Below are 25,075 nucleotides of genomic sequence, written 5' to 3'. Positions count from 1 at the left end.
AAAACTAAAAAAGCTAAAAAGCTAAAAAAAAACTAAAAAAAGTAAAAAACTAAAAACTAGAAAAGAAAAAAAAACTAAAAAAACTAAAAAAGGTAAAAACTACAAAAAAAAACTAAAAACTAATAAAAAAACTAAAAACTGAAAAAGAAAAAAAACTAAAAAAAAGGAAAAAAACTGAAAAATAAAGGAGAAAAAGAAAACTAAAAGCCGGGACACAGGGAATATAAATGACGACCGGGACACTCAAAGAGAAATTACAGACTGGGACACTGGGACACAAATAACGACCGGGAGATATAAATGACGACCGGGACACTCAAAGATAAATTACAGACCGGGACACCGGGACACAAATGACGACCGGGACGCTCAAAGAGAAATTACAGACTGGGAATCGAACGAAAAAAAGTTTAATAAAAAAAAAGAGAAAACGTCTACTTTATAGATTTAAACTGTATGGATTACATTAAAACATTTATGTTCAATTTCCATTAAAAGCCCGAAGTCAAGATTTTGGGAGTTACTCAAATTACTGGAGTAAGACTTTTTTGTTAATGTTAGTCTTATTTTTGCCCTATATTTCAACAAACTGTAATTTGGGGAGAAAACGTTCTTTAAAAAAAATGGATTTTGAGCGCGGAACAACTGCAAACAAAGCAAAAATAGGACAAATTTAGAGGTCCCCAAAACCCAAATTTCTGGCCAAAAATAGGGCAGAAATAAACGAGTTTTGATGCAGAAAAACTACAAACAAGGAAAAAAGTAAAACAGAGTTAGAAAATCAAATATATACAATAGGACAAAGCTGCAAAATCAAATATCTGAAAATTGCTTTTTTAAATTTCCACAAATACACAAGTTTTGAATGCAGAAAAAGCACAAACAAGGGAAAAGTAGGACAGAGTAAGAAAATCAAATATCTGAAGATTGTCTCTATAAATCTGCAAAAGTTACGAAATCAAATATTTGAAAATTGCCTATTCCAGCTATTCCTTCAAATTTCTTAACGTGTAAAAGTTGTTGATATTCTTCCCCATATTAGTTCTCAATGCAAGTTTGTCATAAATGACCCAATTCCATTCGGAAATTCTAATTCCATTCCACCTAGAACATTTCCAATCTAATTCCGAAAATTCCATGGAAAGATCGAATTAATTGTGTCCAAGACACAATTAATTTTCAGTTTGCATTTTCATAACGGATCTAATTCCATTCAAAAATTCTAATTTTAATTAGAGCATTTAAATTCCAAAAATTCCATCCCCACTAGATCCAATTAGATTTTTTTTTTTTTTTTTTTTTTTTTAGGTTCAAATTTATATTTCAACGTATGGGAAACTTCATTTCCTCTTAAATCCTTTTCTAAAGCATTTTACGGACATTCCATAAAATTACAGAGTTCCGATGAATGACAGAATTTTCTCATGAGCTAGCTATTCTTATTTTATTAATAATAATAAAAAATCTTAATAGCCACATGATTAACCACTTTTTTTATACATATATTTGTTTTTTAGTACGAATTTAAAACTTTAGATCATATTGAGGCTAAAAACATTAACACAAACAATCAAAAAGCAAATTTAGGCTGACACCGATGATGTGGATTCAAATATCTAGGGGGGGGGGGTAGCTCAGAAAGAATCTGAGTTTTATTACCTTTTTCATTCTTACTGAATAACCAGTGTGATAAATATATATTTATCACAAACAAGATAGAGATCAGCACCGCCGGTGTGGACCTTAAGGGTATAGTGCCGCATCCTTTACCTTCTTTAATCACAAACTGAGAAATAAAAATAGGAAAATTCAAAATAAAGCGTTTGGTACAACTGCTAATTTACTAATTATTGCTAAATTACTGATGTCCCAGTACCCTGGATTCTAGTACCCTGAATAATGCTCGGTTCACACAATCACAATTTTATGAGAAAAAAATAAATGATAAAAAAATAAATGAAAAAAAAAATTTAAACTAGGTATTGTACTTTATGCATTTGCTGTGATCAGTGCAACTCACATTCCCTCAATATTCCAGTCCAGGTATTCAAGTTTTTTTTCAGTCATTGAACAAAAAGCAATTTTAAAGGCCTCAAATGCGACGCTTTTTTTCAACTGAATATATCTGAAATCAAAGAAGTCTATAACTATAAGTGTAACTGTAAACTGTTTGGAGACAAAAAGTGCGTGTAGTCAAACAACAAGTCAATTTCTTTGAGATTCAAACAGTAAATATTTTGAAAAGCATCCGATAAGACAAGTAAAATAATTAAGTGGTTTAAATTTCTTGCATTCTTACTGGCTTTGGGATGGAGGAGGAGCATAGAGACCTTAGGTAGCTTGGTTCTTCAATGAGTCGTAATTAGTAAGTGTGCTTCTAGGAAAGCACTTGCCAAGCTAAAATTTAGCATAAAGACTGAGTGAGTTAAGGGTAAGCCAGTCCCTTCACGTAGGCCTATAGGATAATTTTCGTTCATTTTTGAAACAAATATTTGTTTAATTAGGTTCTACCGTTTTAGCATCATGTTCAGGCTCTGTTAGGTTCAAGCTTCGTTTTTCGTACAACCATGCTTTAAGAATAATAAAAGCGTCTGAACGGAAGTGTAATAATAAATTTTTACTGGCTTTTTAACCTCAACAATATGTTTCATCTGAAAAATTGATATTACAAAAGACAAATTTACACTTTTATAAAAAAAAAAATACTTACTGTCCACTATCATACTTGCTTCAAGCAGTGATATCAACTTTAAATAGTAATATTTTTTCCATGTAGTGTGTGGAGACTAAAACTTACAAAAGGAACGTTTGGTTTTCAAATTGTACAAAATAATATCCTCTTTTCCCATATCCATTTCATTTACCTTTACATCAGTTTCGCCTTCTTCCATTTTCTCTTCATCTGACTCCTTTTTTTCAGCTTCTTCAGTTTTTTCGTTTGGGCTTTCAGCTCTATCCTTTTCAGCCTCTTCGTTAACTTTGTCGTCAATTTTTTCTGGTTCTTTGGCAACCTTTTTCTTGTCTTTTTGTTGCTTATCTGATTGAGTCACGGGTTTTTTGGGACCTTTGTTGCCTGCTTTGTTTCTAAATCCTTGATCTCTGTCATAAAAATATAAGCTATCAAATGAAAACTACAATCATTAAGCAGTAAATGAGTAACGAAAAATGCCATTATTTAGAAACTTCAGTTTTAAAGTAGACCAAATCCATTCTTGAGATTTTATAATTATCAACATAGATGAAAATAAAAATTTTCTAGTTAACTATTGAAACGTGAAAGTGTTCATAAAAATGTTGACTGGAATATTTTGGAAGTTCCTACGTGATGTACGATTACTGGATCCTCACCAAGTAGCAGCAAACCAATTCCATTCGACTTTGTCTTGTCACAGGAATTTTTAGTATTTTTTAGTACATTTTGCGTATATTTCACAGGAAATTTACGCACTTTTATTCTCTATAGTATTTTGACGAAATTACGTGTATTGTCAACGGAAATTCTTAAATTGTTTACGCATATTTTTATATTATATGGATATTTCATGAAATGTTTTATCTTGCATAACAAACTGCTGTTATATCTTCCCCAAATATATAAAAAAAAAATTAAGGATATTAAAGAATCTGATTTCAGCTCATTCTAAGGAATTGAATTCTGATCATTTAACTGTGCCTTGGTAATTAGTTTTCTGAACTTTTGTCCAATTAGCACAGACCCCCCCCCCATTTAAAAGCAAAAATCACCTTGTCGTTTGTAAATGTACATCCTTACAACGGCCGAGGAAAAAGATATGTCTGTAGCGTTTAAGGACTTACTTATTGATTTCAGGAAAGAATATATTCCGCTAGTATTATTTTTAACTAACGCCAAATATCTTTTGACAATTTATAGATAAAGACAATGCCCCTAAATTTAATATAATATATATATATATATATATACTAGCTGTTGGGGTGGCGCGAAGGCGCCACCCCAACACCTAGTTGGTGGGGGCGCTTCGCGCCCCCCCCCCAAGCCCCCCCGCGCGCGTAAGTCGTTACGCGCCATATTAGTTACGCGCCATTGTAGTTGTGTCCCTATGTCCCACCTGTGAATATAGATAGATATATATATATATATATATATATATATATATATATATATATATATATATATATATATATATATATATATATATATATATATATATATATATATATATATATATATATATATATATATATATATATATATATATATATATATATATATATATATATATATATATATATATATATATATATATATATATATATATATATATATATATATATATATATATATATATATATATATATATATATATATATGTTTTTAACTACGTAAAACTTGCGAATATACAACATTCTTTGCTGTCCCATTGTCTGTGCATATAAATAGATTGTCAGGTTTACCGACTCTTGAACATGCAACATATAATGGTCCATGGGAAAACAATCCGTATTCAGATCTATACCTCATGATTCTAATGATTGCCCTTGAGCTTTGTTGATGGTGATTGCTAATCGACCATTCCCTGAGTCGCCATCGTCATTTATATATCCCCCTGTGCACCACGGCGTCCCCTTTGTAGTTATGTCCCTGTGTCCCGGTCGTCATTTGTGTCCCGGTGTTCCAGTCTGTGATTTCTCTTTGAGTGTCCCGGGCGTCATTTATATTCCTTGTGTCCCGGTATCCCGGTCGTCATTTATATCCCCCTGTGCCCCCCGGCGTCCCCATTGTAGTTGTGTCCCTGTGTCCCGGTCGTCATTTATATTCCCTGTGTCCCGGTCGTCATTTGTATCCCGGTGTCCCGGTCTGTATATACATTCGTTTTTTAGTTTTGTTTTTCTCCTTTATTTTTTTCCTTTTTTCTTTTTTTTCTTTTTTAGTTTATTTAGATTTTTTAGTTTTTTTATTAGTTTTTAGTTTTTTTGTAGTTTTTACCATTTTTTTAGTTTTTTTAGTTTTTTTTTTTACTTATGTCCTGGTCGTCATTTATACTCCCTGTGTCCCGGTCGTCATTTGTGTCTGGGTGCTTTGTTGATTGCTAATTTATATTATATTTATATTTATATTTTTTATATTTATTAATATTTTTTAGTTTTCTTTTTCTCTTATTTTTCAGTTTTTTCCTTTTTTTAGTTTTTTCTTTTTTATTTTTTAGTTTTTTTTTGTTTTTTACCTTTTTTTAGTTTTTTTAGTTTTTTTAGTTTTTTAGCTTTTTTAGTTTTTTTATTAGTTTTTAGTTTTTTTTTAGTTTTTGCCTTTTTTTAGTTTTTTCAGTTTTTTTTAGTTTTTAGTTTTTTACCTTTTTTTAGTTTTTTTTAGTTTTTTAGCTTTTTTAGTTTTTTTTCTTTTTAGTTTTTTTTGTAGTTTTTACCTTTTTTAGTTTTTTTTCTTCTTTTGTATTAGTGTGAAATAATACTTGCGAATATACAACATTCTTTGCTGTCCCATTGTCTGTGCATATAAATAGATTGTCAGGTTTACCGACTCTTGAACATGCAACATATAATGGTCCATGGGAAAACAATCCGTATTCAGATCTATACCTCATGATTCTAATGATTGCCCTTGAGCTTTGTTGATGGTGATTGCTAATCGACCATTCCCTGAGTCGCCATCGTCATTTATATATCCCCCTGTGCACCCCGGCGTCCCCTTTGTAGTTATGTCCCTGTGTCCCGGTCGTCATTTATATTCCCTGTGTCCCGGTCGTCATTTGTGTCCCGGTGTTCCAGTCTGTGATTTCTCTTTGAGTGTCCCGGGCGTCATTTATATTCCTTGTGTCCCGGTGTCCCGGTCGTCATTTATATCCCCCTGTGCCCCCCGGCGTCCCCATTGTAGTTGTGTCCCTGTGTCCCGGTCGTCATTTATATTCCCTGTGTCCCGGTCGTCATTTGTATCCCGGTGTCCCGGTCTGTATATACATTCGTTTTTTAGTTTTGTTTTTCTCCTTTATTTTTTTCCTTTTTTCTTTTTTTTCTTTTTTAGTTTATTTAGATTTTTTAGTTTTTTTATTAGTTTTTAGTTTTTTTGTAGTTTTTACCATTTTTTTAGTTTTTTTAGTTTTTTTTTTTTTACTTATGTCCTGGTCGTCATTTATACTCCCTGTGTCCCGGTCGTCATTTGTGTCTGGGTGCTTTGTTGATTGCTAATTTATATTATATTTATATTTATATTTTTTATATTTATTAATATTTTTTTAGTTTTCTTTTTCTCTTATTTTTCAGTTTTTTCCTTTTTTTTAGTTTTTTCTTTTTTAGTTTTTAGTTTTTTTTTGTTTTTTACCTTTTTTTAGTTTTTTTTAGTTTTTTTAGTTTTTTAGCTTTTTTAGTTTTTTTATTAGTTTTTAGTTTTTTTTTAGTTTTTGCCTTTTTTTTGTTTTTTCAGTTTTTTTTAGTTTTTAGTTTTTTACCTTTTTTTAGTTTTTTTTAGTTTTTTAGCTTTTTTAGTTTTTTTTCTTTTTAGTTTTTTTTGTAGTTTTACCTTTTTTAGTTTTTTTTCTTCTTTTGTATTAGTGTGAAATAATTCAGACGTCATATGCGGACAAACACGACGTCACTCGACAGACATACAGACAGACATAACCCACAAACAACTTATTTTTATATATATTTATTCATATTTTTTTAGTTTTCTTTTTCTCTTTTATTTTTCAGTTTTTTCCTTTTTTTTAGTTTTTTTCTTTTTTAGTTTTTAGTTTTTTTTTAGTTTTTTACCTTTTTTTAGTTTTTTTTAGTTTTTTTAGTTTTTTAGCTTTTTTAGTTTTTTTATTAGTTTTTATTTTTTTTGTAGTTTTTGCCTTTTTTTATTTTTTTCAGTTTTTTTTTAGTTATTAGATTTTTATCTTTTTTTAGGTTTTTTTAGTTTTTTAGCTTTTTTAGTTTTTTTTTTCTTTTTAGTTTTTTTTGTAGTTTTTACCTTTTTTAGTTTTTTTCTTCTTTTGTATTAGTGTGAAATAATTCAGACGTCATATGCGGACAAACATGACGTCACCTGATCCACACACAGATCCACACACAGACAACTTATTTTTATATATATAGATATATATATATATATATATATATATATATAGTACCTGGAGCACGGCGGCTTTGCCGCCGGGCCCTGGCCCTAGACACTCTGCAGGCTTCAATATATGAATTCTCATTGTGGCTTGTCTTCTAACCGCAAACAATTTGCTGTCTTTTCATACTACTTACTTTTCAAAAATATTTGATTATTAAAGCAAGTCCGACTCCAACAACGATATCTACTGAGCTTCAAATTTTTAGTTTTCTTTTTTAATCTTTTTTAATTGCTATGGTCCCTTGTTAAAATATATACAAATATTTTTGCAATGACCAGTTTTTTGCTCTTTACGCAATTTGATGTCTTTTCATACTGTATATTCTAAGATATTTGATTATTACAGCAAGTCCGATTTCTACTAAGCTTCAAACTTTTGGTTTTCTTTTTTAAGGTTTTTGAATTGATTTAATCCCTTGTCAAAATATATGCAAATATTTTTGCAATTACCAATTTTTTGCTCTTTGAACAATTTATCATAAAATTCTCCATACATGGTTTTTCCACTTAAGTGTAACGTCATTGCAATACTGGTGTATATAAAAATATAAAGCCAAATATAAAGAGCCAAAATTAAGGCTCTAAACGAATTTTATCAACTTCTAACCTATCTACATCGTTATTTTAGGCCAGAATATACCAGGTTTTCAATTAGTAGCAAAATGGGATCCTTAGAAAACTACAGTTTGGTAAACAATGTTGATAAAGGTGGCTTAGTATATTGAGGATAATTCTTAATGTTTGAACTTCTAAGTCGGAAGTCGGTATCAAAAGTCATATATAAACTGTATCTTTATCACTTGCTTTGAAACTTGAAAATGGAGTTTATTGGTTGCTAATTTTTTAAACAAACTCGGAAAACGAACAAAATTTATTAAAAGTTGCCTAAAAACTTTTTTTTGTACGAATTGCATTTTGATAGCTTGATTGCAGTAAACCGCCAAATCTAGATGCCATGTTGCCATGTCAAACATTTTTAGAGAAACCTTTGGGCCCAAAATACAGCAAACTCGAATTAAATATTTCTGCCCAACTTTTAGCAAAACGTATACCTGTGGGCAAGGAACCATAGAAAGGCATGTTATGAGATATATCTAACATCCAAAATATGAGTAACGATCTATAGCATCATGCAACACGTGATGACCATACTTGCAGGATTATCCTCTCAAATGCCTTCATTTCACTTTTCATTCCAATGAAACTTGGTTTCAAAATTCAAAATGGCAAATAGAGGTCTTTTTCAATAGAAATTAAGTTCCTAGGTTTTACTTTTTTTAATATATTAATTGTGTAAGTTTTCACTTAACCAATTACAAGAATGAATTTTCACTTTTCCTGTCCTTGGTACTCTAAGTCAACAATAAAAAGGATATTCCCAATGCCCATGAATGTCACAAAATGATAATTTTTAGGAAGTACTCTTGAAGCTTACCATTCAATAGTTAAATCATTTCTTTGTCGATTCATGAAACATTGTAGATATACATCCACACGAACATTTTTCTTCTTTTAGTTATAACAACCCTAGTGCGTCACTTTCAATCCGAGCTATTCAATGTATTAACAGACTCCCAAAAGATTCATTACTGCTGGTTTCTTAACCTCTTCCATTTTTATTGAGAAATTTGGCTGAAACCATAAAGGCTAAACAAAGATTTTTAGAAAACGTAACATAAGATTTAAACAGAATTTGGTGCTGATAGAATTCACATTTGAGACTGAAATTCAGGCATTTTTATCTAGTGGGGTGAGCTCAAAATTGAACTGATGTTAGCTGAATAATCGATCTGATACTGGATTTGTAAAATTTCTTGATTACACATCTTCTGGGATTGATAGTGGTAGTTCTTTACCATGTAGGGGCGAGGGGGCGCTAATATAATCCAGGTAGAACAAGAATTTTTCAGATGATGTGAACAACAACAAAGAATAATTAATTGAAACGATCCTCATAGAACGAAAGAATTACAATTCAAAGTCCTTAGTGCTTCCTATAATACTGTGGAAAATTCTCAAAAGCAGCAAAGAGGACAGCACTTTAGGTAGCACTACTGGAAGTTAGCCAAGATTATCAGTATCAGAAAAGGATATTGCGAAAATTTACCTTCCACCTTTTTTACGATCCATACCGCTAAGATACCCACTACGAGGAGGGGCACCTCGTCTATCGTTCCTGTCATCACGCCGTCCAATTCTGTCACCCTGTTTGGAAAAAAAAGATCAAGAATTGAAAAATGAGCAAATCAAGGGTAATCTCGGCTTCAAGGTCATATGGAAAATAACAAAAAAAAAAGGTATGAAGACCCTTCCAGCAAGGGTAAACAGATGAAGGTGATCTTAAGTAAATATAGAACCAATGTCTGCATTGATTTTTACATGAATATTGTATTCCTGAGTAAATAGGGGAGTGATTAGACAAATAAATGAAAATGCATAAGACACAAGCATATACAACAGCTGGATTCTTTGAAACTTTTGTATTACTGAAGTTGTACATTTCCAAGACATATTGAGATATTTAAATACGAATAAAACTTCAGTCAACTACATAGAATTTATACTATATACAACCAATTCCAAAGAGATAGAAAGGAATAACAGAGAAAAACTATGGTCAAAATGGGAAAACCACATAAAATAAGAAAATGTTGCTCATTGATGGAAGATGCAAGATGGTGTGTTTATGTCTTTGATTTGCCCTTTCTGGCATAGAAAACCAGAACTCATCATGATCGTTATATAGACACCTCATACTGGGGTATCCACTCTTTTCTATTATGTTTGGACCCTCATTTTAGACTTCTTCCTCTCCCACAGCTGCAATACACTATCAACATGAGCAAGTGCTCAATAAATTGCAAATTCTAAAGAGATGGAGCTCTTTTAGCCAAAATTTATAGAAATGTATAACACTACTTTTGAGTCCAAGGTACCCTTACGAAATTTTATGATGGCAATTTTAACAGGAATACTTAAAAAAAAAGAATAAGCCCCAGAAGGTGAAATTGCATGAAGCACCAAGGGGCCAAATTATGCAAATAGCACACTTAAAAATAGAGATTTTATAAACACATTTTTCAGTAGAAAGTTGGGGATGCTACACCTTAATTAAATCAAAATTGTGAAAGGACATAGAAACATAGTTTCCTTGTTTCCGATTTACGTTCCCATGTTCTCATTTACACCCAAATGTTGAGTGGCTAAATAAGAGTAAATAGTCTTGTTTAGCCTAGTTATTCCAGCCCATGAAAATAAATTATAAGGTAAAATACGTTAAGGCTACAATGTGAAATGCAAGGAATTCTACCTAAGCAGAATACATTTAATTGACAAAGAAAAAAACACCAACCTAGAAACACAGAACATAGTAACAACACAGAGCAAGAACATAAAAAAACAGCAGTTTTACAGGAGTATTGCAACAGTAAACAATTTTACAAATATTCATTTTACAACTTGCTATTTTTGTTTAGTGAAGAATATTTTATCTATTCTTGTGGGGAGGGGGGGTTTAAAATAGCTTATAGACACAAACTTTACAGGTTTCATATCTTTGGAGGAGGTTGAATACCATTTGGCATATTTCTTATATAATTAGTGTTTGAAACATAAATAAAAAAAGGGCAAAAATACCTTTAACAATGAGCAGCTACTCTAACGTATAGTTTTTCATTATTTTTTTTTTCCTACCTGTCTATTTACACCATATCTTTGACCTCTTTGCACTGTTTCATTTCTATAGCCACGGTTGTCTCTATAATTCATCTCCTGATATGATTGAGATTGCTGGTACATTCCATAGCTGGGATTTGAACCAGGGGCCTTAAAGAAATGATAAATATAAATCAGTAAAGTTATATGGGAGAGAACAATAGTAAAGTTTGCCTGCCATCTAATAATGAAAATTCATAATGTCTATAATTGGGAAACTAATTCAAACCTCTGAGGAATTAATTAGTAGTTTATCATGATCAGCTATAAGAAATAAATGTATTTAGAATAGGTGACTTTCAATTATCAATAGAATATTGATTTTGGGGCAATATAGCACCAAAACTCCCTGTTCACTGATTTGCTTAGATCCCAACATCACCACTTCACTCTCCTCTATTCATGGTCAAAGCAATTTTATTCTCTTAATATTAAGTATCAAACCTATTTTGCTCCCTGAAATCTTTAAACTTCAAAAAACTTAATTTGCAAAGATATTTATCTAACCACTAAATGGGAACAATGTTCATAGAGATAAGGCAGGAAGCAAGGTAAGTAGTTGGTTAGTCTTGAATTAGGAGTTATGAAGGACTGTGTCATATTCCTGTTCACACAGATTCTCTGAGAGTCTTTGTCCTGAGAAACACAGCAAAGCCAATGGAAGGGCATGACTTTGAAGTTGTCCATCCTGGCATATAGATGAAAGAGAAGTAATGCAATGTTTTACAATCTTCTCTTAGAGGCCAAAGCAAAAACTCCACCTTCCCAAGTCTAGAATGAAGCAGCAAAACTTTCTTAGTAAAAGAGCAGTACCATTGTGGAATGGGTTGACAGAAAAGACAGTCCAGGTAGCCACTAGAAACACATAATAATAATAATCTTTATTCTTTCCCTTTATCACAATGCAATAACATGGGTATTGTCAAACCAAAAAAAGAGACAAACGCAAAAAGACGCAACATAAAGAACACACATGATAAGCTATCACTTCAATTTGAGGATATTGTTGTTGTAGTGCTTCACAAAGTATGGAACAAAGGAGTTTAAAAATTTTGCCATCAAGTGTGTAGGCAGACAAAGGTTGGGCCAATGTTGACTGGAAGCTTAATTGGGATTTGACAGTCAACTGCAGTTGTCACAACACCATCAGCAAGAAATCAACAAGATGCCGTCACTACCTTATCTTGCTTGCATTTGGGTTTCAAGATAATTTGAGATAAAGATGACTTTGAGTATGAATAAGTGAGCATGGAGTGACAATGGTTGGTGACACAGAAATAAATCAAATGGATGGCTTTACTTGCTTGGATAGAACTATTGGTATAGATGATGGCAGTGAAGATGTAAAAAGTAGAATGATCAAGCCCCAGGGTGTTTCTTCATAGTTGAAAAAGGTTTGGTAGAATAGGAAGATAATTCAGTGAAACATGATTAGACAGTTGGAAGGTACAGTACAGTAATGACAGTGCTCAAGTATAAATCTGTTGGTCATTTGAGTGGCTAAGGAAGATGTGTTAAATATTTTCTAAATGAATTGTTTAAAGATAATTCTAGGTACCCATTTTACTGACTGTATGTCCAACAGGCTGGGAATAAAAAGTACAAGAATTTACTTCATGTAAACTAGGTCTGGTGCTGCCATTTATAATAAAATATACCAGTTCACCCCTTACAATCAAGAATATGTTCACTAGGTGTATAACAGAGGGTTTTCCAAAGTACTTTTAAGGGGCATATTTCCTTTTTTTATTTACTTAAGGTGAGAGTGACTGGCCATTTGCTGAAATAATGATGATTGAAAGCATGTGGGAAAAATTAATAACTTGTTGCTGAAAACAGTCAACAGAAACAAAAGTATTACATGAAGATGCAGAACAAAAACTTTCCCCTTTATGACCAAAAAAATGAAAATTTTAAGGAGCCAGAAACAGGAGCTGTCAAGGCTCACGAAAAAAATAACATAAAAATGACTACCTAGCAAAGTTTAAGGCTGTAGGGAGCAAAGTTCAAGCACTGTCTAGGGAAGTGACAGAGAAACACAAGGACCATACCACAGTAAACAAAAAAAAACCCATGAAGTTCTGAAAATATTCCTTAGCAAATGAACTTGGTACACATAAGGTAGTGGAGCTGATTTGTGATAAAATTTGGTCAAATGACCCTTGGAAAAGTGTGGATGCCTTGAACCATCAATTTACTTTAGTACCCACACCATCCAATAATACCCCCTACCCAAATTCACCACATTACAAAATTAATTCTCAAACATCTCCTATAATGGTCAACAAGGCTGAACTTGAACTGTGACTTGAAAACCTAATCCAAGTGAACCTATTGGGCCCTATGACCCACACAATAGCAGTTAAAGGAATTCCATGCCCAATTAGCACTGTGACTATAAAAGCTCTTCCAAAAATCTGTTAGAACCAAAGTCATACCAATAGACTTAAAAGTAGCCTATATCACCACAATACATAATGGAGGTAAGAGCAAAGCTTACAATTATTGGCCAACAAACATCACCTCTACCCTTGGAACAATTTTAGGGGACATTGTAAATGCAGCCATTTTGAGACATCTGATCACAAATAACCTACTGTCAAAAAGCATAGATTCAGGCCAGGCAGATTCATGAAAACATGTCTGATTAACTTGTACACTTACATAATCAAGTTCCTTGACTAAGACCTCCCAATGGATATTCTCCTACAGGATTTTGCTAAGACACTGGACAAAGTCTGCTATCAAAGACTTCACTTAAAACTGAAGTCAATAGGAATTGAAGAAAGTGTTATCAGTTGGATGTTCTTCTTAAAAAAGAGAAAACAGCAGGCTAGTCTTTGGCGAGGGTGGTATGGCTTAGTACTTCAAAACAACAGAAGTCAAGTGGGTTGCATCAAGTAACTGTTTTGAGCCCTGCACTTTTCAATACAAACATTAACAATGATCCAAAAAATGTTATAAAAAAAAACTTAGCTTGTATGCTGATGACTCAAAACTCATTGGTCCTGATGACACTGAGCAAGATGTGGTCTCAATACAGTCAAATATTAACAGCTTGGCAAGTGGGCAAAGACATGAAGGTTTGTGCTTAATAAGAAAAAGTGTAAGGTACTCCATTTTGGAAGAAATATCCCATTACAGCAATACCCAATACCTAAAAATACTGGTATAAGACAGTCGATATCTGAGAGTACCTACAAGATGGATCTGGGGGTTGTTATATATGAATATCTTATATTTGACTGCCACACTTGAGCTGCTGTAGCAAGGGCAAACCCAATTCTTGGAACTTGAGTGTGCATGGAACTGTTCTAAACGCCTTACAAGCCCACCAACTCATGCCTCCAGTGTAGCAGACATAACGTCTGCCGTTTCAGCCGCCATGTTGCCATTCCAGACAACTATCACCCAGACGCTAACTGAACTGATCAATAGTACCATGGATACATTGAAAGCAGACTTCAAACTTTTAAACACTAAAGTGGTTACTATTGAGCAAAACCTCTCCACAAAGTGTGATGAAAAGACTACTCGGTCGATTGCCCGAGAAGAAATTAAATCTGCTAATGTCTCAGCCCTGAGTGCATCTGATATTATACAAATAGTGCAAGCTGAAAAGATTTGTGATAGTCGAAAATTAAATATTATTGCACTTGGAATACCAGTGTCTGGTGACCCGTCTATTTTTATTCAAGATTATTTAGCACAGCAGTATTGCATCAATCCAGGCAAGCTAATTAATGTTAGACGTCTGCCATCTCGTCCAAATTCAACCCAAAACCAACATCCTCCACAGGTAATTTTTACTGTGTCCGATTTCGAGGTTAAGAAAAAATCGTTTGAACTCAGAGCAGACATCCAGTTTCGATCTGACCAATCCAGGGAGGACCGCCTTAAACATAGAGAGCTTGTTCAGCAACTGAAAGAGAGAACAGCATCAGGTGAAAAAAATCTTGTAATCAGGAACTTAGAAATCATCATAAAAAACGACGCAGACCTGCTGCAGACTGCAGTTCCACAGCAGGGGATTATTTTGGACTAAGCTATAATGTTTCTCATCTGGACAGACTATTGTCACCAGATGAGAGTGTAAATAGTTCGTTTGTTTCAGTTGATAATGATGTTTCATGTATTAATGAGTTGTCCTCAAGTAGTTCCCATTTTTTTCAGTGCTAATTCAACAGTTTCTTCTGGTGCTTCATCAACTGAGCCTCTTTTCTGCTGGTGTATTTTTTGCTAATAAATCATCTCTGCACAGTGCAACCAAAAGTGCAACTCGTCATGCAAATGATATTGGAAAATTAAGGATTCTTAGTGCAAACACTGATGGCCTCTTCAACAAGGTTCCAGAACTCCATCTCCGCCTAGCAAGAGAAACAGTTGATATTGCAGCCATATCTGAGATATGCCCCAAAAATGTGAAACAGCCTCTTACAGCCCAAACACTTGAAATCAGTGGATACCAACTCATATCTAACATTGAGTCCAATGCCTGCAGGAGAGGTGTTGGAATATATGTAAAAAGCAGTTTCAAGGTAAGCACTTTGATTCCTTCTTCCCATTGCTGTGTTTGGGTTGAGAATGTCTGGGTTAGACTGCAGTGTGGTAATTCTACAATGGTTGTCGGAGTGGTTTATTGTAGTCCTAATACTCCCTCTTGCCTTGAATCAGAACAGTATCTTGCTAATATCATTTCTGATAGTATCAGGGACTCTTGCAACCGACATGTGGTGATTCTTGGAGACTTCAATTTTCCTGATTATGATTGGGTTAATGGTTCTGGTTTTTCAGCCAAAGAACAGGAATCTCCATTTCTTACTTGTCTGTCTGAACATTCGCTGTTCCAAACTGTTGACCGACCTACACAGTATAGAGATGGTCAAGCATCCAACATACTGGACCTAGTTATTATTAATAATCCAGATTTGTGGATTAAAAATGAATTTCTTGCCCCTATTGGTAACAGTGATCATGCTGCTATCCTCACAGAATTGCGCTTGTCTACTAATCAACCTCTTCCTAAACAACACAAAGTTATTGATTACAGGCGTATCTCTGAAAGACTTGCTGACTTTGGTTGGGATACCATATTCACTTCAGATATTGAAGAATCTTGGCAGAAATTCAAAGCTGTATTGCTAGTTTTTGAAAAAGCTCATACTGAAACATTTTGGAGGAGATAGGCAAGAACACAACCCTTCATGACTTGTTTAACTAGCAAACTACTGAATAGGAAGAATTGAACCTGGAAACACTTCAAAAAAAAGAAAACAGATGCAAACTATCAGAAGTATCAAAAGGCATGGAATGAGGCCACCAATTCCATCAAACAACTGAAGAAGAGACATGAAGAAAGGTTAGCTGAAAATATAAAAAATAATCCCAAGCTGTTTTGGCAGTATGCTTCTGTTAAATGTTGAAACAGGCACTCTGTCCCTGATTTGACTCATCATCGTCAGACAGTTTCAGACCCAGCTATTAAAGCCAAGATCCTAAATAACCAATTTGCATCAGCTTTTACATCAGAAACTGCTAGTAGGCTCCCGGCTCCCCCCTCATATATTGTTACTCAACCAATGCCACCTCTTGAGCTGACTGAGGAGTCTGTTATGAAACAGCTTACTTTGTTGGATGTAAATAAATCTGCAGGGCCAGATGGCCTCCACCCCTGTCTCTTGCATGAGTGCAGAAAAGAAATAGTATACCCACTCTCAAAACTCTTTAGACTATCTCTGGATAGCTCAATGCTTCCTGCTGAGTGGAAAGTGGCATATATTGCCCCCATTCACAAAAAGGGAAGGAAAGATTCTGTGGAAAATTACCGGCCTATAAGTATTACCTCTGTTGTTGTTAAGCTTCTTGAATGTATAGTCAACAAAGCAGTTATTGAGCATCTTGATCAGAATCATCTTCTTTACAGCTCTCAACATGGTTTCCGATGCAACAGATCAGTTGACACTAATCTGCTTGAGTCATATGACTATATTACAAAACTACTGGAGTTGGGAATCCCTGTTGACATGATCCTCCTTGATTTTTCAAAAGCATTTGACAAAGTTTGTCATAGGAGACTTGAGCTTAAGCTACAATCTATTGGTTTGGAGGAAAAAATTCTTAAATGGATTCTGGATTTCTTGAGGAATCGTGTTCATCGTTTAAGACTGTTTGATGCAGATGGCAATCTTATTCTATCCTCCTCTCAGAATGTTATCAGTGGGGTTCCACAGGGTAGTGTTCTTGGCCCCACCATGTTCAATATTTTCATAAATGATGCTCCTCTAGCGCTTAAAAGCAGGATGACGTTATATGCTGATGATTCCAAGGTAATTGGTCCAGCTAGCACTCTTGAAGATACTTCCCAACTTCAAAATGACCTTGATCTCCTTAGCGTGTGGGCGAAATCTTGGCTGCTCACTTTCAATGTGTCAAAATGTCATGTTTTACACTTTGGGCACAAGAATATCAACACAACTTACTCTCTTTACAGTCAGCTCCTTTCTCCAGTATTGGAGGAACATGACCTAGGAGTAATTGTTGACAATGATCTTAAATTTAGCACTCACGCAAAGAAGGCAGCAGCATCAGCTAGCTCATCACTAGGGCTCATAAAAAGAACAATTCGGCCATGACTTGAGACAGGCATGGTCCTTGCATCCCCCTTTTTCAAGAAAGATGCTAAAATTCTTGAAGTTGTCCAGAGAAGAGCTTCTAAGATGGTGAGTGGACTGCATGAGCTCCCTTACCCTAAAAGGTTCTGCAAGCTGAAACTCCCAACTCTTGTTTATAGAAGAAGACAGGGTGATGCCATTCTGGTTCATAAACTTATTAATACAAAGGCAGTTCCTGGACTTCTTCCTCTGGCGTCTCAGGATTCTTGTACAAGGGGACATAACTTCAAGTTATCCAGGCATTTCTCCTCAAAGCAGCAACGTGCCCATTTTCTTACCAACCGTGTTGCCAACCTCTGGAACAAATTACTGCCAGATACTGTTGCTGCCCAAACCACAGACAGCTTTAAGAACCATCTTGACAACAAATGGTCAAAACAAGAATGGAAGTATAACTGGGAAGCACTTGATTCAGAATCAGCAACATCAAACCACTAGTCAATGTGTATTTATTCAACTATGTGTCATGTGTTATCAACTCTGGAGTTTCTACAAGGAAAAATCCTTATATTGCTCCAAGCTGCAATTTTAAGGTAATCAGCATGCACTTTCACAAGTAAGAATGCCTTTCATAATAATTAAACTGTGCAAGAGCCTGGTGAAACCAATATTAGAATTTCAAATGTCTGTTACTATAGACCAAATGGCCCTCAAATCTGTCTAGACAGATGAGTTTGAATCCCAACTACAGAGCCTCAAGCTACCAACTCTGACATACCATCAATGAAGAGGTAACATGATGATGACCTACAAACTTCTCAATCTTAATGACAAAGACTAGTTCCAGCTTACCCAGTTGTCAAACACTAGAGGCCAGTGAGCAAAGCAGTTCTGTAAGCAAACAAAGACAAGGAGCCATTTATTCTCCAACTGTATTGTAAGCCTCTGGAGTGGCAAGAGCAAAACAACTGTCTGTTTGCCAACCATTCATACCTTCAAAGTCAATCTTGATAAGGAGTAGATGACTAAACCATGTCTCCCACAATGAGATGCATCACATGTCCCACAGCATTATCATCACTGATTGACATATAATAGACTTACTCCTAGCAAGCATGTGTGATTTGATGTAGTTAATCTAACTAACATGGAATCAAACTGCAAGTCAGAACCAAGCAAATTTAAAACAGACAGAACTCCTTTTTTTAAATAAATAAGCAAGGGAAAGAAATTCAACTAAAGTAAAGATAGTAAAAGCCCAAGTAAACAAAATTGTCAAATTCTGGTTATACAATGGATTCACTAGCATACATAAGCTGAAAAAAAAAGAAAAAAACAAACCAAAAGTTGGGAAAAAATAAAAGAGGCCAATACTTCTGGAGAATATGATTATGCTATAGCCAAAGTTTCAATACAATAAGTTTCAATGTGAAACTCAAGATGAGAAGATTAATTCCCTGTCTAATGCATAGAAATTTGCATGATCAAATATTTCAGCAGGGTTTGAAATGTCATACATAGCAATGTTGTTTTCACTTACAAATTGTCTGCTATGTATACATAAGAATGTTTTCCCATCTTTAGGATCCTGTCTTTATCTTTAAACTTGATTTTAATAGCTTGCAGCAAGAAACAAAAAAAAATGAAGAGAACAATATATCCTCCCCATTTTTGGAGATGTAGATAGAATACTCCTAAGTCTCTTCTTTTTATTTGTCTTATTTTCCCTTTGGCAGCACAATTTTATATATAGGGGGACTTTTCTGGGGATGGAGTAGAAACTACCCAGACACTATCCACAATAAAATGTGTCTATGATCTAAGCACTTCATTCTAATTTTAATATCCCATATCCATGATTAGGCAATGTTTCCTAAGTTTAGGCCCACACTTGAAGTCCATGTCCACAATAAGGCTCCACTGTTGACTTATCAGTGCATATAGAACTTGTAGGATCAAAATGCCTGGACTAGGTTAATCTCATACTTATCAAAAACTTTTGCCATGCTTTTTTCAAATCAAAAAAAAATTTTGCCATCAAATGGTGAAACAATCCACTTTCTGGGTGGTATAGTAAAGATCTTACAATGATTAAACAGTAGAAGAAATGTTTAGCTGTCTACCTAACCTACTGGATATCTTACTCTAATGAAAGAAATGTTAAGAGAGCTAGGCTGGTATTACAGACAAACAATGACTGACTGTGCTTTTTGGTCATTAATCTGGAGCCAAAAAAAAAAAAATAATAAAATAAAATCAGGTGACACCTAATTAAGGTGAACAAGTCATAAAGAAGAACTTCAATGAAATTGCAACTCCATTGAAGGGTGGGTAACAAGTGAAGCTGTGAATATATTGAGGCAGAGGAGGGGTATATATATATATATATATATATATATATATATATATATATATATATATATAAAATAGAATTTGTCCTAGAAGAATCTATTGAATTTGGAAAAAGGTATCAAGTTATGCATTCACTTTCTTTTTAATTAAATTATATGAATATATATGTATATACTAATATAATTTAAATAAGAAAAATGTGAATGCATAAATTGAAACACAATAATCATTTTAGATGGACCCAATTTAACTTTGGATGCTTGTTTGCCTATCATTGTATGCAAATTAATGATCCTGTGTCAATTCTAAATTCTTGGTCAACCTGCCTAAGACCATAGGTAGGTGTGCCTTGTTTACCATTAATTTCAGGCAATCTAATGGTCCTATGTCAATTCTAAATTCTTGGTCAACATGCCTGAGACTCTAAACAGGCATGACTTTCTAAAAGCTAACAAACAAGCATTGTTCTAATAAGAGTCATACTTACTCCCACCATTTACCTATGCTATTTAAACAAACACATTGAAAACCATAGGTTCTATGACTACCTACCTTACTTTACTTCTACCCAAGGAATGATGCATGGACAGATGATAGATAGACTCATCTATCAACAAGTGAACTGACATCATTTATTATAGAATCCCAAAAAAGGCTTATGCCAGATTTGCCTCTCACTTACTCAGACTATCTATCTAGGCTTTTTCTACAATTGGCCATGGATTGATGCCCTCAACTACTTGATTTTTATTTTCAAATAAAATTCCTATTTCTAAATTCATTAAATTCTTCTAGGACAAAGTCTATTCTGAGTCCTTAATGGGATCCCAAAAGGTAACTTATTATTTAACATCTTGCTATTTAAAGTGAGGCCTTGAAGTTTCCTATTTAGGAATTGTACTTTTTGTTTTGCTGATGCCTTTATTTTAAGGGTTTCAGGCTCTTTTTAAAGATTCTACCAAATTTGTTCAAAAATGGGTTGACATTGTACTGTTGAGACTAAGCCTAATGAAAATAATAATTACCAATCCAGCAACAGCTAAAAATGTTGATTTTTTTCACCAGAGTTTCTTTACAAACATTTTTTTAGGCTTTTGGTACTACAGGCAAGGCTATTTTGAGCCTCAAGCAAAATTTGTCCCAAAAAAATATTGAACTTGGAAAAAGCATAGAAAAGGCATCAAGTGACATACCCTATTGTCTTTCTTCCTGGCTAAATCATATGAATGTGTATAAAGTAACCAGGGTATAGGCCTAATCCTAGGTCTAATCTAACAGCCACAATCTACACAAAATGAATTTTTTTTTTCATGGAGCATCACAAGGATGGATAATCCTTATATTGCTACAAGCTGCAATTTAAGGTAATAACAGCCTGGGCTATGCAGAATAATAGGCCTAGACTATTAGTTTACATTTTGACTGTAATTCACTGTGCATTAATTTCAAGATTTCAAACTTTGCACAGAATTGGATCCTAAATGAAAATTTAAGATTCATTTGTATTGAAAGTGAAAACAGCCCCTTCCCCCCAATGTACAAATATATAGCCTGAATGTGTGTATATAGGGGTGGGGATAAGGTGATTTTGCAACAAAAGCAATTATTATATTGGGAAAGAGCATAAGAAAGGCATAGAGTGGTAGGCCCTAGGCTATGTTCATTTCATTTGCAGGTCAATCCTATGAACTGCTCAATATTTGTTGGTCAGGATAGGTCTAATATTTACTAAACACCAAATTAAATTCAAAGAACAACATGGTCAATTTTACTTAATAGAGGAAGAAAATAAATAGGTTAAGTAGTGTTCCTAGTCCTACCTGTCCTTGAAGTATAGTTGATAATAGAGTATTTGCTAAAGCAACTTGGGCATCAGGAGCTAGGCCCGAAAGCAAACTTTCAGCAGTATTTCCATACGTTTGCTGACCATAATGATAAGGCCCCGCCATTTGGTTCAAAATTTCTCAATTCTCGAATATTAGTCGATTGGAAGCGATGATTATGAGGTAGATTTATTGATGTTGTACGACTAGATAGATGACGGCCTGATAGGTCAATAATACTTGATGGAATAGATGTCGCTATAGACCAGTGGTTCTCAACCTTTTTTTACCCATGGCCCGCTTTTCTCTTTTTTTTTATCTTGGTGGACCCCTTCATAGCTATTGGACATAAGAAAAATTTTCTATTCTTCACTAATATAAATTTTAAGGTTTTAATTATCAAAGAAATAGTATACGATTAAGCTTTATTTTTAAATGAAAACTAATTTAATACAAATAAAATATTCTACTACAATATAATAATAATTATTGTTATTATTACTATTATTGTGATAATAACTACAATATTACATTGTTTCTTCCATTGGAAAGCAACTCAAAATCATGGAGAGTAGAGCTCCTCAGGTAGTTTAATTCACTCCAACCTTATTTTTGTAAACTGAATACAAAAAGGAGTTGAAATTAAGTGTGGGATTAAAAAAAGAAGGAAAAGGCATGTTTATTCAATGAGATCCATGTGGTTGATGCTTCTCGACGAGTTTCTTTATATTTGGTTCTATCGATGTTAATGATAGTCGAAGATCGCCCCTTTTCACAATGTCAAGTCTATTGTGAGCTTTTGATAATATTTGAGAAATACGACTAAATCCCGCTTCAACAAGATAAGATAGGAAAAGCAATAACGTAGAACTGCGCTTTATCCCAGAGTAAAGGGTACTTTGTAGCAACGTCGGTTGTTTTCCATATATTGTACTTTTCATCTTTGGATTTTGCACGCGTTATTTCATCACTTTGTAATTCGATGAGGGGCTCTTGCAAAGACAATTCTATTTCGGCAACATTAACTTCGAAAGAAATTGAAATCTAAATCGGTATACCCATCCCGAGTAGGTCGCTAAACCGAGTTTGCATATCTTCATGTATATTTTCCGAATATTCACCATATAATACAAGATTTTCATCTTGTAAATCGCTACTAACACAGGCCAAACAAGGAAACTGTTCAAATGCACGACGCCTGATATTATTCTTTTACAGCTGTAGTTTTCTTAGAAAAGCAGCAATAGCACTTTTACTAGATATCAGATCTTTCCTTGGAGATGTTTATTCAGTGTATTAAGTTTTTCAAATATATCTGATAAGTAAAACACATCATTTTTATTTGCAAGCAGTTTCGCTCCAAGTTGTGTTTCAGCAAGAAAGGAAACAATAGAATCCCAAAGTGCAATGAAACGCTTAAGACAATTCCCCTTTGATAGCCATCTCACCTCTGTATGTAATACAAGCCACACAAACTCTTCTCCATTTTGCTTACAGAATTCACGGAAAAGGCGGTCTTGGAGAGAATTTGATTTAATATGGTTTACTACTTTAATTACAAAAGAAAGGGCATCATGCGGACGTGCACTCATTTTCTTTGTAACTAAGTGTTGACGGTGTATCACACAGTGAATACAATATACTTCTAGGAAAGTTTTTTTTTAATGTGAAATAAAACCTTTGTATCTGCCTGTCATAGATGGTGCACCATCAGTAGCACAAGCAATTATATTTTTAAGTGGGACATTGTTTTCCTTGAAATAAGTAGCAACTTCATTAAAAATTGTTTCACCTTTTGTGTCTGTCGTAAGACTTCTAGCAAAAAGCATTTCCTCTTTGGGTCCTTCATTGTTAAACCTAACATATGCTAATAAAAGGGCCTCATTATCTCTTAAAGTTGATTCATCAAGTTGAAGGGCAAACTGTTTCACTTGCAAATGAGCTATCAATTGTTTTTCTACATCCTCTACCATTTCATCAATGCGTCGTGACACAGAAGAGTTGCTTAAAGGGATGGAATTAGTAATTTCAATTGCATTTTGTTTCACAACTGATGAAATTATAGCAGAAACTGCGGGTAGAATTACTGTTTCACCAATATTATGGGATTTTCTGGCCTTAACAATTATTTTGCTTATTTCATATGATGCCAGGAAACCATCATTTCCTAAGATATGTTGAAAGATTGTATTTGCTCTTGCCACTGACCAATAGGTAATAGATTAAGTCATTGCAGATCTATGGTTAGGTACCGGGCATTGGGAAGGAAATATCTGCTTAAAAATAAAGACTAAAGCTCACCGCCTACTTCATGAGAGAAGTTAAAAGATTTTCACCTTCGCTTGTTCTTGCCACTGACTAATGGGTGAATATATAAGTCAAAAGAAAGTACAAAAAAAATTAATGAAAGAATTATATATATATATTTTTCAGAATAATGTAAATTACAGTAGAAATTGAATTTTTAAAAATAAAGAGCGTTCTGAGTTGGTTTTCTTCATGGACCCCCAAAATATCATTGGTGACCCCCAAATTGTTGTGTTTTGCCTGTGGACCCCCAGGAATATTACTTGGACCCCTAGGGGTCCATGTGGACCCCGGTTGAGAACCACTGCTATAGACGATTTCCATTGGATTATAGAAGACTTACGAAATTATAGAAAATTACGCAGTACGAAATTATAAAGCAATCTTTTGGAATTTTGAGCAAACCTGTCTGAAATACAATGACGCTAAAATTTTATAACATCGACTATTGAATTATGTTGAGATTAAAACAGAACGCTTGTCAATGATGTAATTTGTTAATAGAGAACGACTGCAACCGAATCTAAAACAGCACAAGGCAGATATGCTATATGTTTTTCTTTTGTTACTTGAAATATCACAGCTTCTTGCATAAAACTTCCTTCCTCCGCTTGAAAACAAGTGTCCAAGATCTTGTGTCGCAGTTTTCTAAATGAATTTTTTATTGGAAATACCGGCTGCTAATACCCCTAATGTTGATCGTTAATAAATAAAAAAGACAATTTTCATAAAAATTAAGGGACTAATTTTAAAATCAAAATGGGCAAAATTACAAAGTTCATTAAAATCAAAACGGTCAGAATATTTCATGAATGACGAGATAAAACCACAGACGAACTTATATTATGTTAACGAATATGGTAAACATAAAACGACTACAAAATCTTAAAAAATATTAAAAGGTCACTTAACTGGAAACTAATTAGAGTGCTTAAAAGAATTCTATTTTATTTACATTTAAAAGAAAAACATTTCAATGACATTTTGCTGCATAATCGAACATTAAAACATAAGTGAATGTCAGAAATATATTGATATTCCCACCAAAATTTTTAAAATTTAAGTTGTACCTTAAGTAATTCTGATATAAAAAGAAAAAAAATATATTCAAATTTACCTGGTTTGCTGTGAAGCATGCTTGACACTTTTACTTTTGCAAGTTGCAATCTCAT

At 33.8% G+C, this 25,075-nt stretch overlaps 2 protein-coding genes across 2 annotated transcripts in view; both read right to left on the bottom strand.

Moving 5' to 3' along the window:
* LOC136028782 (zinc finger protein on ecdysone puffs-like) overlaps window positions 1–21,790 on the bottom strand; it is a 53,240-nt gene extending 31,450 nt beyond the window's left edge. Inside the window, exons 1-4 of the mRNA XM_065706684.1 lie at window positions 21,594–21,790; window positions 10,790–10,921; window positions 9,204–9,301; window positions 2,865–3,099 (exon numbers count right to left, since the gene is read on the bottom strand). Of these exons, the coding sequence (XP_065562756.1) occupies window positions 2,865–3,099; window positions 9,204–9,301; window positions 10,790–10,921; window positions 21,594–21,722 (594 nt within the window). The 5' untranslated portion in view covers window positions 21,723–21,790. The remainder of the gene's footprint in view (window positions 1–2,864; window positions 3,100–9,203; window positions 9,302–10,789; window positions 10,922–21,593) is intronic.
* A 1,467-nt stretch (window positions 21,791–23,257) lies between these two features.
* Window positions 23,258–25,075, bottom strand: LOC136028675 (zinc finger BED domain-containing protein 5-like). The gene is made up of 2 exons (XM_065706502.1): window positions 25,021–25,075; window positions 23,258–23,799 (listed from the first exon to the last, which is right to left on the bottom strand). The coding sequence occupies exons 1-2, from the start codon at window positions 25,073–25,075 to the stop codon at window positions 23,258–23,260; spliced, it is 597 nt and encodes a 198-aa protein (XP_065562574.1).

Source organism: Artemia franciscana, chromosome 7, assembly GCF_032884065.1.
Source record: "Artemia franciscana chromosome 7, ASM3288406v1, whole genome shotgun sequence".
NCBI lineage: Eukaryota > Metazoa > Arthropoda > Branchiopoda > Anostraca > Artemiidae > Artemia > Artemia franciscana.
Note: the sequence above shows the minus strand (reverse complement) of the source record. Positions and strands in the feature narration are given on the sequence as shown.